Source organism: Theropithecus gelada, chromosome 1 (genome assembly GCF_003255815.1).
Source record: "Theropithecus gelada isolate Dixy chromosome 1, Tgel_1.0, whole genome shotgun sequence".
NCBI classification, from domain to species: domain Eukaryota; kingdom Metazoa; phylum Chordata; class Mammalia; order Primates; family Cercopithecidae; genus Theropithecus; species Theropithecus gelada.
Genome location: NC_037668.1, coordinates 204736746 through 204752928, shown reverse-complemented (window position 1 = coordinate 204752928; position 16183 = coordinate 204736746). Strand labels below are relative to the sequence as shown.

Below are 16183 nucleotides of genomic sequence, written 5' to 3'. Positions count from 1 at the left end.
GCTACAACCACTTTGGAAAGCAGTTTGTCATTATCTAGTGAAGATGAATATTCTCATACTTGATATGAGATTCTGTTCCTGTGTCTATTCAGAGAACTTTGTACTTGTGCACATATCTACCAGGAGAGACTTGAACAGGTCTACCAGCAGTATTTGTTCACAGCTAACACTGGAAATGAACCCAAATGTCCATCAACAGAAGAATGGAATAAATGTGATACAGTCACAGTCACACAATGGGATATTATACAGCAGTATAAACAAATGACTCAGGCAACAATGTGGATTAATTTTTAAATGTAATGTTGAATAAAAGCAGCAAGTCAGCAGGCTGTGCTATTACATATTTTTTTCTCCCAAAGTTCATAAACAAAACTGTAGAGTATATTGTGTGTGTATATGTGTGTGTGTGTGTCTGTGTGTGTGTGTAACAAACCTAGTTTTTAAAAAGGTAAGTAAATCAGGAGCACAAATTTCAAGAGACAGGAGGATGGGATAGGAAAGCAGCATACAAGTAGATACAACTGCATGAATTACTCTAGTTCTTAAACTGGGTAATTTGACTTTGTGTTTTCTATGTGTCTCAACTATTAAATGAATAAAAATAATAAAAAGAAAATTGATTGCTCATGGAAGTTTTGTATATTCTCTAACCACTCCTTTTTTGAGAAACATTTCTATGCACAAAAGTGTTAACATAGCAGGCCTATGACTGCTGTCCTTAGAAAGGACCGCTTGCAAGAGTGACCCTTGGTTGGTATCTGGGAACTTGGATTTCGAGGGGATTCCTACCACTCCCAAAACTAATAGGAGTAGTTCTCTGTGCCTAAACTGTTTGTTCAAACAACGTGGTTTCTATTGAACACGTGCTTTCCTTCTGGGTATCTGGAATTTGGGAACTTGCCAGGCAGAAGGTGTCTATAACCCTGGCCACTGAGTCTTTAATGAGCTTTCCTGGTTGGCAGCATTTTACGCGTGTTCACAACTAATTGCTGGGAGAGTTTAATGTATCATATATGACTTCCTTGGGAAAGGACCCTTGGAAGCTTGTGCCTGGTTTCCTCCAGACTTCTCCCAATGTGCTTCTTCCCTCTGCTGGTTTTGTTTTGTGTCCCTTTGCTGTAATAAATCACATGTGCTGTGATTTATTATAGCAAAAGGACACAAAACAAAAAATGATACTCACTATTGTGAGTACCATTATGTGCCAAGTCCACTGAGCCCTCCCAGCCAATTTCTGAGCCTGAGTGAGAGTGGTCTTGGAGATCCCCAGAACCACCTATAATTTAGAGTTTCAGTCTTCGTTATAAAAGCATCAAGCAGGTTGGCAGCTAAACAATAGTATTTCCGTGTACCATTCCAAGTATACTTGTTCTAATACAACTTGGGCAGGAGTGAGGAATGGACAAAGGGCAGAGGTTTGGTTGCTTGTTGAAAAAGGCAATCCATTCAGGTATGTATTCTGGAGAAGTTTACAAAGCAAATAATGGAAAGAGGTGTCTTCTGAATTGCACACTAGTTACAGTTTTCACTGTTACTAACCAGCATGTGATGGCAATTATGCACATGCTGTCATAAAGATTCCCTTTTAAACTGAGGTGTAGTTGGGTGCAAAGGACTGAAGTAAGGATTATGTGGTCGTAGACTGCTTCATTAGTTTTCCAGTGGAGGAGGTGACTGCTTTTCAGGTGGAATTGGATTGCCAAATATCTGTTGAAAAGTCCTTATCATGTACATGTTTCTTCCAGAGATGTGTTACATCAGAATTTTGAGAGTTATAAGCCTGAAGTACAGGAGCTGATTTGTGTGGCTGATCGTTTGGGATCCCTGATGCAATATGAAACACCTGGTTTCCTGCCAAACAAGCGAATACACAGAGGTATTCTGGAAACTATCTGAAAATGAAAATATTCCTGGCATAAGAGCAAGGGTGGTTAAACTGTGTCGTGTGTTTTAAAAAATTATTATTTATTGTACTTGTTCACATTCTCCATGTGATCAGAATAGAAATGTGTAGAATCATTCAAACTGAATTCTGAAAGAAGACTCCTTACATACTTGGCTTTTTTGCTATTACTGTAGTAGAGACTAGAATATAGGTCTGAAGTCCTTACTTAAAATCAGACAGCTGATCCAGGGAGCTATTTCCTTACTCCCTGTGTGGAAGAATGCAAACCTCCACTTGGATTAGTAGGAGGCAGAGTTGGGAGCAGACAAACTGAGCTGTCTCTAGTTAACTCTGATGGGTTTTAATTTTAGTAGGACCATCATGAGTGAAACATGTGTTAGGTCTTCTTATATCACCAATATAACTGACCCTTTATGTGTTAACTATTGACTTATCACTGAGACTCTGTAAAGTAGGTGGAACTCAGTCCCTCTAAAGTATACTAACTCTTCTCGATATTCCTTTCTCATAGCTATGGGTTTGGCTGCCTTGGAGGTCATGCAAGCCGTACAGCGTACATGGACCAACTCGAAAGTTCGAATGAATGGAAAGACACGGTTGATGCAGTGGAGAGACATGTTTGACATTGCGGTTAAATGGAGAAGGTAACTAACATCTCAGTGAAAATAAACTGTAAGTCTTATCATTGTCAAATAACGTCAGTCTGTTTTAGCTAACAGGCTATGAACCCTGTTTTGCTTGTTAACACCAGGCCTTCTAAGTTAGGTTTTCCTCTCTAAAGTTTGTCAGAAATTGTTGGCATCTTTATTCTTTGACATGCACTTAACTAATATTTTCAAAATAGGAATTGATTGGCTGGGCGTGGTGGCTCATGCCTGTAATCCCAGCACTTTGGGAGGCCAAGGCGGGTGGATCACGAGGTCAGGAGATCGAGACCATCCTGGCTAATACAGTGAAACCCTGTCTCTGCTAAAAGTACAAAAAATTAGCCGGGCATGGTGGCAGGCGCCTGTAGTCCCAGCTACTCAGGAGGCTGAGGCAGGAGAATGGTGTGAGCCTGAGAGGCGGAGCTTGCAGTGAGCCGAGATGGCGCCACTGCACTCCAGCCTAGAGGACAGATGGAGACTCCATCTCAAAAAAAAAAAAAAAAAAAAAAGGAATTGATTGTTGTCACATTTCCAGTCACCTGTTTACCTGAAGCATTTTAGAAACAGTCTCTTTGAAAGAACAGATCTATTACCTGTGGTACCTTTGAATGAACTTCACTGGACCAGTCCCTTTATAGTTAATGGGGTGCCTGGCAACTAGCTAGTTTAGAGTAACCTTTGATATTCGTTTGCATGACAAAAACTGTGCTCTGCTCCTAAACTTTTACCTTTACCTGGCTTCTCGCCCAGTCTAGCTGGAACACCTGTTTGGAATTTGTAGGTATGAACATCATATAATGGACTAGCTGTTGCTTTATCCCCACCTTTGCAAACACTTCTACATGTTTTATTTGGAATGCTTCTGAACACTTCTGGTTTTATAAAGGTCTCTGTTTTATAGGATTGCTGACCCAGACCAGCCTGTGCTGTGGTTAGATCAAATGCCAGCACGAAGTCTTAGCAGAGGTTTTAACAACCACATCAATTTAATCAGGTATGAAGCTTTTGTGCATCTTTCTTCTTTTCCTAGGAGTTTCTCAAGACACAGGCCATGGAGACCAGGAGTGACCCATTGCTCCTTTCCTGGTGACTTTTTGACCGGGGAACATACACCTACGTAATCCTGCCTGCATTCCTTTCCTGTAGCCCAGCTGCAGAAAGAAACATAGTATGTGCCATGCTCCTTCCCCAGGCCCTTCTGTCTGGTATAGAGCACGACCGAAGGGTAGATTGCAGATGTTTTCCTAGGGCGTCAGTCTTTAAGGTGTCCTAAAACATCATAGAAAATGATTAGATGGAGAATATTACATTTACCATAATATTCTGTTAATAATACTACATGGCTCTTGACAAGTCTCTCGTTGTGGAGGAAAAGCTCCCCGTCCCACCTCAACACACAAAGGGTTTGGATAAATAACACTATCTGGTAACTAAGCTGCCATCTGGGGAGGGCAAGTCAGGTTGGCTGGAAAACTTCTGTTTTGTCCAGAGCCTCTGCTAGTTGGGGACATGGGTGAAATGCTCACTTCTTTACCCTTTCTTTATGTGCCTAGCTGCCTTCTAAATAAATGGTGAACAAATGTTAAAGAATATCAGTTTCAAGGGGACCTATATTATCAGCCCATCTTTTAATGAATTTAATTTTAGATAAAATGTATAAATATGGTAGTTGTGTCACCTCTAAAATGCTTCTAGTTCAAGGAAGCTGAATTAAGAAAATATTATTCAGGCCAGGTGCAGTGGCTCAAGCCTGTAATCCCAGCACTTTGGGAGGCCGAGGCGGGTGGATTATGAGGTCAGGAGATCGAGACCATCCTGGCTAACACGGTAAAACCCTAAAACCCCGTCTCTACTAAAAATACAAAAAATGAGCCCGGTGTGGTGGCAGGCGCCTGTAATCCCAGATACTCGGAGACTGAGGCAGGAGAATGGCTTGAAGCCGGGAGGTGGAGCTTGTAGTGAGCTGAGATGGTGCCACTGTACTCCAGCCTGGGCGACAGAGCAAGACTCTGCCTCAAAAAAAGAAAATGGAAAATATTCTATACACCTTTGACATTTAAGTTTGGGTTTTAATGGAAATATAATTTGTATGTATATATATTTTTAACTTCTAGAAAACAAATTTATTTTCACCTTGTGACTTGTATATTCCTATTTCTCATGGAATAATTTGTGGTGTAGATAGGTAGACTCAAGCAACTAACTTTAATTGAAGACTACTGTGGATCAGCCAGTGTGCTGTGCTGTGCTGTGTGATGGGGATACAGAAGGGAAATACAGCCCCACCTGCCGAAAGCTCACAGCAGACAGACCAGCAGACAACTACTATGCAGTGTGTTAAGAGTGAGGTGATCACATGCACAGGATGCCATGGGAACCTGGAGAAGGGGTGCCTGATTTAGCCTTCTGGTGCTACCAGAGCTATTTGGAAAAATGGAAAACAGAGAGGTGGGGTGATTAACATGGACCAATGGATGAGTTAGGTATAGTCAGAAAACTGTGACTAACTTGTTATGCCTGGTAGTGAGTTTGCAATTAAGGGAGTATCAGGAATTGAGGCTAGAAAGATAGGCAGAAGTCAGAACATAAATCATTCTATAGTCCAAGCTAAGGAATTTTTTCCCCTGAAGACAATGGTGAGCCATTCAGAGATTATAAGCAGAGAAGTAACAGGAACAGATTTACACATTGGGACGATCACCTTGGCAGCAGATGGCAAAACAGATTGGAGAGGAGGCAGGAACTTGGGACGTAAGGGAGGAGGTTGGAAAATTGTGTAGTTGTTCAGGTGGACAAGTGCAAAGGTCTCGAAAGCTGTATGGTAGTGAGTTGGAAAGGAAGAGCTAGACTCTTAGAAGGTAGAATCAGGAGCACTGGCAGTGGGCTGCAATCAGAGAGGGCATAGAGTTAGAGGAAGGCAACCTTCCTTCTCAGGTACATGGTGGTTCCATTAGGCGAGAGAGCACCAGAATGAAAAGTAGGTGAACACATTTAGTGGGGAGGCTGGGAGAAGTGTGGGGTGCAGGAGGGAATTCTTACTTGACAGTAACCTTTGAGGTTTGGGATGCCTGGTGGGAACCCAGGGAGCGATGTCCTGGGAGCAGTCGGCTGTGTCATGTGACTCAGCATGTTGGCTGAACATGGAGTTCTGGGAGAGAGTGTGAAAGAAAAAGATCAGAAGGGATAGAAATGTGAGGAAAAGAATATTCAGAGTGGGTAGAGGAAAGGAGACTGCTAGTGAGCTAGAGAGCAAGACAGGGTGTTCGATAATGCTGTTGGGAAAACGGAGGCGGGGGCAGCACACTGTCCACAAGTGATGGGGTCCGTCAGAGGACGCTGATATGAAAGTCTGAAGCTCACTTCAGTGCTGGGGGATTTGTCTTTCCATTGTGACTGATCTGGTGCCGAGTTTGATGGCTCTCCTGCCAGGATAGGCCCCGTGAGCTGCCAGGCGGTCTTGCTAAGACGGTGCTTTGCTTCTCCACTCATTGACTATGAACAAGTGAATTTCCCAGACTTTTTTTTTCCTACATTATTCTCATAGTTTCTTATTTTTTAAAAATTAACTTTGAAATTAGATGTTGGCTTAAGCATATTCTTCTATAAAAATATTCTTAATTTTATTATTTTTGCCTTACAGGGGTCAGGTGATCAACATGAGATACCTGGAATATTTTGAGAAAATACTTCATTTTATTAAAGATAGAATTCTTGTTTATCATGGGTAAGCCTTTAATTTTCTCCTTCTTAGTAATGAGTTGATTTCATGTATTTTATATTTGTTGTATTTTTGAAACTTGAGAACTAAGCCTGTTGACAGGCTAAACAAGGTCTATCAAATTTTTACATAGTGTTTAGAATCATAAAGGCTTTCATAATCACTTTCTTTTTAATAACTCTACAAAATCCATAGACCTCAACTGAAGTGTTTTTAACTTTACATGCACTATTGTGACTTTTCTAGTCTCTTTCTTCTATAAAGCGGATGTTTCTTTGGATTTATCTGTTAGGGATTTCACCTTTAATACTTATTCTCCTTCACTTGAAAGGCAGGATGGTATAGACAAAACAGTGAGCAGAACACTAGGGGAAAAAGATCTGAATGCTTAAATATCACCAAGTAAATATAAAATTAGTGGGAAAACCTAGCAGAATACTTTCATTTGAGCAGCTTTAGAAAGGAAAAAAGCAAAACAAAACATATACATCTAATTTTAGAGCTGGAACAGGAAAATCAGGGTTTCAGAATCAAACTCATAACCATACATGTTCACACAAACACTGGCTGTTGATCCATTCTGCTTTTTCCTGTTTTGCCTTCTAAATGTTTCCTTAATTCTCATCTGCTGCTGTTTCCTTAATTTTCATCTGTAGTCCAAAACTCATTAGAATTGAACCATCCCATTATTTAGAAACTTTATTTGTGGCCTACCATTTTGAATATTAAGCTACTCAAAATTGAGGTCAATTTATTTAACTTAAAGATAATAGCATGATTAATTATTACAATTCTGCATTAATCTCAGTTGCCATCTCTCTCTGTCTCTCTTTAAGAGCTAACAATCCTAAAGGATTGCTGGAAGTTCGAGAAGCCCTGGAAAAGGTACACAAAGTAGAAGACCTTCTTCCAATTATGAAGGTAACTTTAACATCAGCATGGCAGTCCATGTTTTTAGAGGAAAAGAAAACCAACAGCACTTTTTAAAAAAGAATTCAGAATTATTAAATGCTATTTGAAATCACTAGTATGAACACATTCTGAAAAATAACCAAAATAAAAGAACATACAGGCATCAGACTCAGCTTGCGAGGAAGCAGTTAATATAGAAAAAAGAAAACTTAAAAATACTTACAATTGAATTCTGCTTCTGGCCCACAGCTGAGTAACTGGTACTCAGCTGCCCTTCTACATGATTGCAGTTATAAAACTGGACAAAATATAAGTCAGTTATTTTCAGGCACTGGCTCATTACAAGACTCTGAACCTCACTGTCACCCCTGGTTTCTACTGGGAGTATTTATTAGACCACTGCATGGTAATGTGGAGCCCAAGCAGAGTACAGTGGTCTTGCTAAGCTAAGGAGGTAGAGAGTGGAGTTTGGGTCTGCCAAAGTGGCTGGAATTTGCAGAGCAGAGTATAGAAGAGAAGGAGGCCATGTAGGCTGGGGAGTGTTCAGGGGTCAATGTGAGCACTCCTTTTCATGCTTGACTAAGACCTTGATCATGAACATGCAGTGAAAGACCGTGAGAGGCTCAGCAGAGAGTAACTGCTGTGGGGAAGAAAGCTGAGCAGAGGTATCAGAGGTGTATGTGCTGAGAGACATTGGAGTTTCAGCCTGGCCAATGTGGATGGATCCTGTGAACACCTCCGGCGTTTAGTTAAGACCTCAGAAAGGACACGCTGTAAAAGTAAGACCACACTCTACAGTAAGGCCCACAACCTAGGACTGAGAACCATTTCTAGATAGACTGCCCTAACAAAGAATGAAACTAAGTCTAAAGGATTAAATGGATCTGCTAGTGATTTTACTACCTGTCAAAACTCAGTACCCTTTAAAGGAAGGCAAAATAACCTATACTCTTTAATTACTAGAGAAGTAAATGCCATTGTTTGAATGTGTTTCCCCCAAAATGAATGTGTCGGAATGGAATCCTCAGTACACACATGTTGGGAGGTGGAGCCTAATGGGAAGTGTTTAATGGCAGAGCCCTCATGAATGGATTAATGCCGTTATAAAAAGGGCTTCGGGGAGTGACCTCTCTTGCCCTTCCACCTTCCATCATGTGAGGCAGCAGTAAGAAGGCTCACATCAGATGCTGGCACCTTGATCCGGACTTCCCAGCCTCCAGAATAAATTTCTGGTTTTGTTTTGTTTTGTTTTGTTTTGTTTTTGAGACAGAGTCTTACTCTCTTGCCCACACTGGGTGACAGAGTGAGACCCCATCTCCTTAAAAAAAAAAAAAAAAAAAAAAAGATAGTATGATCCAGGTATACCAGGCAAATGCTAATGAGAAGAAAAGTATGTGTGGCAATATCAATAATGGAAACATTTGAATTCAATGGGAAGAACACTACAAGGGACAGAAATTATTTGACTAAAGTATAATCCATTAAGAAATTATAACTGTGTGAACCTTTCCTCCATCTAGGAGTAAAACTACCCCAAAACATTCCAACAGCAGTTAGAATTGCTTTTCCAATTAGTGATTTGAACACTAACATGGAACTTCAGTAAATGTTTTCCTTGTAGCTATAGTAGATGAGATTGATTCATGTAAAATTTAGGAAATTTGTATGAATAAGCAAAGTGTGTCCATTTCTAAGGAATACCGAGGAAGTAGCATGTCATGAACAGAGGTGAGCATCTGACCCAGGACCCACATCTGCCTGGCTGGGTGTGGATGAGCCTATTTTACAGTTATTCCAGGTTTTTGTCTGCTGAAGACCAAATATTCTGGCCAGACCTACCTTGGAGAGTTTATTGTGAGGGTCTGATGCACTAACACAGCGGCCCTCAACCTTCTCAAACTCACTGTGTTGACTCAGTAAACATGTTCAGATGCCCCCTTTACTTACTCTTTTATTGCACTAGGATGAACTTCATAGAGAATATGTCTCACCTACTAAAAAATGTCCACGCAAAGTCATCTCAGTATCTCAGTTCACACAATGTCCACACAGTGTATCTCAGTATGTGGAAATTCGGGCATGCCTTCTCTAGAAGCCGGAAAGCAGCAGCCAGTGCTTCACACCTGCACATAAAATCATGGTGAATGTGGCAGTTACAAGTCCGTCAGCCCCATATCTGTGAGTTATTTGGTGAGCTACGTTGTCATTCGCAATGTGGTTTTCTGAAATGGTAAACCACGCTTAGCAAAGCTCCAAGCTATATATAGTATACTCCTTAATGTATATGCTATTTGCATTCCTGGCAAATTCAGTGGTATGAAAACTTATAATAAATAATCAGTGTTTAAGTGCAAAACAGTCTGGTTCCAGGCCCACATATTGATTAAATGATACACATGTTCTTCATCTACATGAAAATCCAGTGGGACATTAGAAAATCATACATTATGTGTGACAATCCCCTGTACTGTGGGACATATAGTAATCTTGGCTCCCAACTCTCCAATCCCTGTAACAATCAGTCTCCCATAAATTCCCTCAGTGCCCCACAGGGGGCAGAATGGCTTCACCACAGGCCCTGAGATGTAGCATATAGAAAGGAAACTGGAGTGTGTGCGAGGGCTCTTCAGCTGCCTCCTTGTGGGTATTCTAGTCAGGCATTTAGATGTCCTGTGGTATTAGGCAGAATACAGCATCAGCTTAGGGAGATTTTAATATTTTATATGTCTTTGTTTAAGAAGAAAAACAGAGTGGGCTACAAGACTAGTCACTTAGCATGCAGCCGGAGAGACGCGGCATCGCCAGTCTCAATGCGCCTCTTGGTGTGAAGTCCCAACTGTTTGGAAGATGTAAGATGTTTGTTCTCTGTGGTGGGATGACATTCCACTTCAGCATTATACATCCAGCTTTTACCCAGGATTACGGATATATTGGTACTTTGCAAGGCACACACAGCGGAATATACAACAAGATATCTCAGTGTTTAAAGTGCTTGGTGAAATGCACCAGGTCAGCTTCCACTGAAAGGCACAACGGTGCTGTTGATGAAAAACCAAGTTAACGTGTATGTCAGCGCCCCCTAGAGGCGGTTTGTTAGCAATTAACGCGGACTGGAATTCACCAAGGCCTTTGGGCCCACATTCCAACTCTGCGGCTTCCCTGCTGGCTGGGACTCAGCCAGACTTTGCCTCACCTAGTTCGTTTCTCATCTGTAAGATTGAGACCATACCTAGTGCTATCAGTATGTTGTGAGGATTAGATGAGAATTGGCACATAGTGTGTTAGCGCATTTCTTCTGAATAGTTTTTTTGCATGAAAGATGCTTGCCTGTTCAGTGCCTGCTGTGGCCCTGATGGCCTGTGCCACTCATCCTCTGGCTTCTGGGCTGCTGGTGACACCTGGTGCATCTTTCTGTTTCTAGACAAACTCTCCCCTCATGAAGCAGCAGCCTCTCTTACGTTACTGTTGCTTCTCTTAACTTCCAGTCCATCGATTTTTTTAAAAAGGCAATATTAAGTTAACTGAATTTGGGGGTCATTTTCTGAAACTTGTTTATTGCCATTGCAGGTTTGTCCCAAATGTTTTAAACAGAAAGCTAACATCTGAAACTGTGTTCATACACTTATCACCCCGAAGGCCATTCTTAACTCTGAGTAATTCCTTTAACTTAACCGACTTCTCTGTGGCCCACAGAGTTGGGTGGGTGTGGGTGTGGGTGTGAATGAAGTTCTGCAGTTAGTGGATATAATCCTGGCTACTATTCAGAAAAATCAGACTCTGCTTTGAGCACTAGTATGAGAGTTGCATTTTTGAGTTACAGGATGTTAGGTGCAACTATTCTGCTGTGATCCAAAGTTGCTGCCTACTAATGTGGGCATGAGAAAACATTCAAAGGGAGCTCTTAGAAGTGAGCAGTGCCCCTTCTTGATGAAAAGAACCTGTGAGCTTTCGGTGCTGAGGTTCTCTGCTGGCCTCTGGTGGGAGCTGTGGGGAGCGTAACCTGGGCTCTGTTGGGGCCTGAGGACAGGCAGAGATGTCCTTGGCCACCAGGACACTATCTCTTGTATCGGATGACCTCCTTGGCTTTTTAAAAACATGTAAGGTAGAGCCAGCGCTACAGAATTGCAGTTGGGGTTTACAGTGAATGAAACACTAGTAATGTGAATTTTCTTTTTCCCTGAAAGCAGTTTAATACTAAAACAAAGGATGGGTTCACCGTGAACACGAAAGTTCCCAGCCTTAAAGACCAAGGGAAGGAATATGATGGATTCACAATCACGATTACAGGAGACAAGTATGTGCGCTTCTTAATGTGGTGTAAGCTAGAGACGAGGCAGGAAGGGTGCCTGTGCTTATTGTCGCTGTAGAGTTTTGTCATGTTGAACTTTTGCTCCATCCTGAAATGAAAAGTGTCAAGGTCCAGTGAGCAGTTATAACCAGTTATTTTTTAAAATGTGACATCTAAAGTATTATACCAGCAGATACATTTTCTGACTGTCTAAATCTAAGGACTTTCTAGATGCTAAGTATGATGTAGTTTGTGGAAGACATTCTTCTGGGTTTTTGAAGTTCCTTGTGGGGCGCGAGGGAGGCTTTTACTAATAAAATGAAAAAAGATGAGCAGTTGGCAGATTGAAGTCCCTTGTAGATTTAAATATATATATATGTAAGCCTATCTATCTATCTATCTATCTATCTATCTATCTATCTATCTATAGAGAGAGAGAAACAGCTTTAATAATTAATGAGTAGTATAATCTTATAGAAAATTTAGAATATACAGATAAGCAAAATTAACAAAATAAAAATCAAGTTATTTTCTTTAAAAACTGAGGTTAGACTGTTCCACTATTTACCCTTACCATTACATTATCACAGTCATTTCCCCAGTCATATTCTTAAAAGTATTTTTAGTAATTGCATAATATTCCACTGTATAGATGTAGAATTTCTCTGATCTTTTTGTTATTGACCACTTAGGGTATTTCTCATTGTTTTACTTTATAAATAGCACTGTAGTAAACATTTTTGTTAACTCTAGTTTTATTTACATCTGAAATCCAAGCTTTGTCTGTCAGCCTCCATATTCCTTGAATTGTGGGTAGAATTTCCTTGAGCTGTGCACGTGCACACCCACACACACCCCCCCCCATACACACACCCCATCTTCAGGTGCATAGCCTTGGGAAGTGCCATGCCCTCCCCCTGGTTTCCACCTGCTCAACAGTAAGACTGTGACTCACTTTCTGCAGCCCCTCTGCCTCTTGGGCTCTGACTTTCTCACATACTTTTCCTCTAAGCTACAAGGAGCCACCTCTTCAAGTTTCACATCAAAACTTAAACAGGGTGGGGTGCGGTGACTCACGCCTGTAATCCCAGGACTTTGGGAGTCTGAGGTGGGCAGATCATGAGGTCAGGAGATCAAGACCATCCTGGCTAACACGGTGAAACCCCGTCTCTACTAAAAATACAAAAAAATTAGCTGGGAGTGGTGGCGGGTGCATGTGGTCCCAGCTACTTGGGAGGCTGAGGCAAGAGAATGGCATGAACCCAGGAGGCGGAGCTTGCAGTGAGCCAAGATTGCGCCACTACACTCCAGCTTGGGCGACAGAGCAAGACTCCGTCTCAAACAAACAAACAAACCAACAAAAAACAACTTAAACAGGTCTTCATGAGTAAACACCAGTTCAGCAACTTCCAGATTTCGGGGCTTTTCTATATCTTTGAAGTCTTGATCTTCACCTCAAGCTTCTTATCAAAGTATGTTCCCAATAAAGATCATTCTCCCCTGATTGCAGGGTGTGCTATTTAATGTAAAAAGTGTTCTCCTCCCTTTTCACACATCCATGATATGCATCCTCAGATCAGATTCCCAAACAGAAATGAAATTACTATATAAGTACAGTTGATCTTTGAATAACTCCAGGGTTAGGCGGATTGACCTTCCCACCCCTAGCAGGCAAAAATTTGCATATAACCTTTGACTACCCCCAAATTTAATAGCCTACTATTGACCAGAAGCCTTACCAAAAACATAAACAGCTGATTAACACATATTTTATATGTTATATGTATTACATTTTGTATTCTTACAGTAAAGTAGGCTAGGGAAAAGAAAATGTTATTAAGAAAGTAGGCTGGGTTCAGTGGCTCCCGCCTGTAATCCTAGCACTTTGGGAGGCCAAGGCAGGCGGATCATGAGGTCAGGAGTTCGAGACCAGCTTGGCCAATATGGTGAAATCCCATCTCTACTAAAAATACAAAAATTAACCAGGCATGGTGGCACGCATCTGTAATTCCAGCCACTCAGGAGGCTGAGGCAGGAGAATCGCTTGCACCTGCAAGGGGAGGTTGCAGTGAGCCAAGATCATGCCACTGCACTCCAGCCTGGTGACAGAGTGAGACTCCGTCTCAAAAAAAGAAAAAAAAGAAAATCATAAGGAAAATAAACTTAACTATGTATTTAGTGGAAGTGGATCCTCATAAAGGTCTTCATCCTCATTATCTTCACGTTGAGTAGGCTGAGGAGGAGTTGGTCTTGCTGTCTCAGGGGTGGCAGAGGCGGAAGAAAATCCTCGTATAAGTGGATCCATGCAGTTTAAACCCATGTTGTTCAAGGGTCAACTGTACATGAAATTTCTCCCCCTGAAATGTGACATCCTTCCTCAATTGCCTGCTTCACTCCACTTATTGCCTCCCTTGCTCTGGGCCTCCTGACCCCTCGAGACGACTCTGCCTGGCATCCCATCTCCTGTCTCCTGCTTCAGCAGCGCTTCACCAATGTCGCTAAAGCAACTGGACGTTCCCCTAGCTGGACGTTCCCCTAGCTCCACAAATCTCTCCCCTCTCCATACGCAGCCATTTCCTGTGGCTACCCAAACCAGCTTCCCTGCCAGGCATTCACAGCCTCTTACAAAGTGGCCTCAGACATTTCCTGCTTGACCTGGACCGTTTCCCTGTTGGAACCTGGCCTGCTAGTCCGACTGGAATGCTTGTTCCCCAGTTCACCTCTGCTTTCTGATGTCTGGGTCTCTCACTCCCATCCTGACCCACATTCAGGCCACTTCTCCCATGAGACCTTTCCTGCTTTTTTCTAGTTGTCCAAATTAGATTCTTTTTTTGAACCTCTGATGAGCTACATTATGACCTGAATCATAGTTTCATAATAATTTGGGGCCCTTGGCCAGAAGTGGTGGCTCATGCCAGCATATTGGGAGGCCAAGATGGGAAGATTGCTTGAGGCCAGGAGTTTGAGACCAGCCTGGGTGACATGGTGAGACTCTGCCTCTGCAATGGATTTTTAAAAATAACTACAGTTGCGTACCAGTAGTCCCAGCTACTCAAGAGGCTGAGGCAGGAAGATCACTTGAGCCCAAGAGTTTGAGGCTACGGTGAGCTATGATCATGCCACCGCTCTCCAGCCTGGATGGTAGAGCAAGATCCCATCTCTAATAATAATAATTTGTGGCCCAGTTTCTTCCTTCCTTCCTCAATCAAGGCAGCAGCTGGGCTTTTCTTTGTAGGCTCCAAGGACTAAATGCAAACTTTGCTAGTGGCGTTATACAAAAAATGCCTGTTGTATCAAACTTATATCCTCCATAGAACCTAAGTGGACCTTAAGCTCCACTTTTTTTTTGTTTTGATAAAAAACAAAAACATGTTGTCGTCCCTGAACTATCTTCCTACACACAGTTCTTGCTTGTGACCTTTAATCCTAATGGGGTAGCTTAGAAAATATTTACTGGTTGTTTATATGCATTCTTTACTGTGTGTAATTGTTTTCCACATATTAGCTTAATTTTGTGTAATAAGTACATGTAGTTAGACTTAACTGTGAGCAAATGAGTTACTGATCACTTAAAGGTGAGGCAACTATCACATTTTATGAAGAAATAATGCATTCTCATGACACCTGCCTTGCTTGTCTGTAGTTAGAAAGGTAAGGCACATTCTTGTGTATGTTTAGTGCCACATCAGCATGCTCTTTGGTTTTTAAAAAAACTTTCTGTGTTTGGCTGTTTGAACTTATAATATATGCCTTTGACACTTATTTTTGTATTTTCAGAGTTGGCAATATATTATTTTCTGTGGAAACTCAAACCACGGAAGAAAGGACACAATTATATCATGCTGAAATAGATGCGCTTTATAAAGATTTGACAGCAAAAGGAAAAGTATTGATTCTTTCATCAGAATTTGGGGTAGGTTTCTCTTTGTTTCCATTTTTCTGTTCTTCTCATGATTCTTTTTAAAACTTTTTGAACCTCTGCCCTTTCATTGAGATTGTACATCTTATGCTTGAAATTGGGTTGAATTGACCTAAAAAATATTTCTTATTTCTTATAGGCAAAAATTCTCGTATTTAGTAACTACAGTAATGGGGAGGATAATAAATTAATAATTTAGTACTGTGCTACAACATTATCATAAGTTTGAGCTTTGACAAGATATAAAAAAGTTGGTCCGTAATGAAAATGACCTGTTCTTCACCTTTTCCTTCCATTTTCTTCCCTTCATTGTGGTTGTTGCTTATAACCATATATTTATAATGAGCTTTTGAATGTAAACTGGATGATGTATTCTGATGAGTTAATGGCAAGGAAAGTACAATGAAGTTGTGTGTACTTTGCACTTAGTGGCCCTTTCCTGGTCTGTGGCTTCCTCCCTTGGTTGTCCGCCTGGACTCGAGGTGGCGTCGTTGCAGGCAGCAGGGTATGGTGGACATTCTATCCCCACCACGCCCCCTCCCTGTGTTCTGCAGTGGACGGATGCCCCTTACCCTTGAAAAGTCACCTTATTTCTCCAACATTTAATCACTGCATCCATATAATTAAACATCTAAGTTTATATACATAATTGAGCATCATCCAAATCTCAATGCAGAGTAGGGGAAGGGGCTTACACAGATCATTTGGAGTAAGGATGCATGTTGTTTGAGGAAACATATTTGGTGTTAATAAATGCCTTTTAAAATTTTAGTCACAATATATATTTTGA

The 16183-nt window shown here is 41.4% G+C and overlaps 1 protein-coding gene across 3 annotated transcripts in view; it reads left to right on the top strand.

Annotated features, from left to right (window-relative positions):
- TTC13 (tetratricopeptide repeat domain 13) overlaps nucleotides 1-16183 on the top strand; it is a 76284-nt gene that overhangs the window by 54433 nt on the left and 5668 nt on the right. For 2 of the 3 annotated variants that reach the window (XM_025397317.1, XM_025397326.1), the window contains 7 exons: nucleotides 1749-1879; nucleotides 2421-2553; nucleotides 3458-3550; nucleotides 6197-6280; nucleotides 7111-7195; nucleotides 11374-11480; nucleotides 15252-15387. In XM_025397317.1, coding sequence (XP_025253102.1) covers nucleotides 1749-1879; nucleotides 2421-2553; nucleotides 3458-3550; nucleotides 6197-6280; nucleotides 7111-7195; nucleotides 11374-11480; nucleotides 15252-15387 — 769 coding nt within the window. Of the gene's footprint in view, nucleotides 1-1748; nucleotides 1880-2420; nucleotides 2554-3457; nucleotides 3551-6196; nucleotides 6281-7110; nucleotides 7196-11370; nucleotides 11481-15251; nucleotides 15388-16183 lie in introns of all 3 variants that reach the window. The other variant, XM_025397311.1, reaches the window with a different exon arrangement.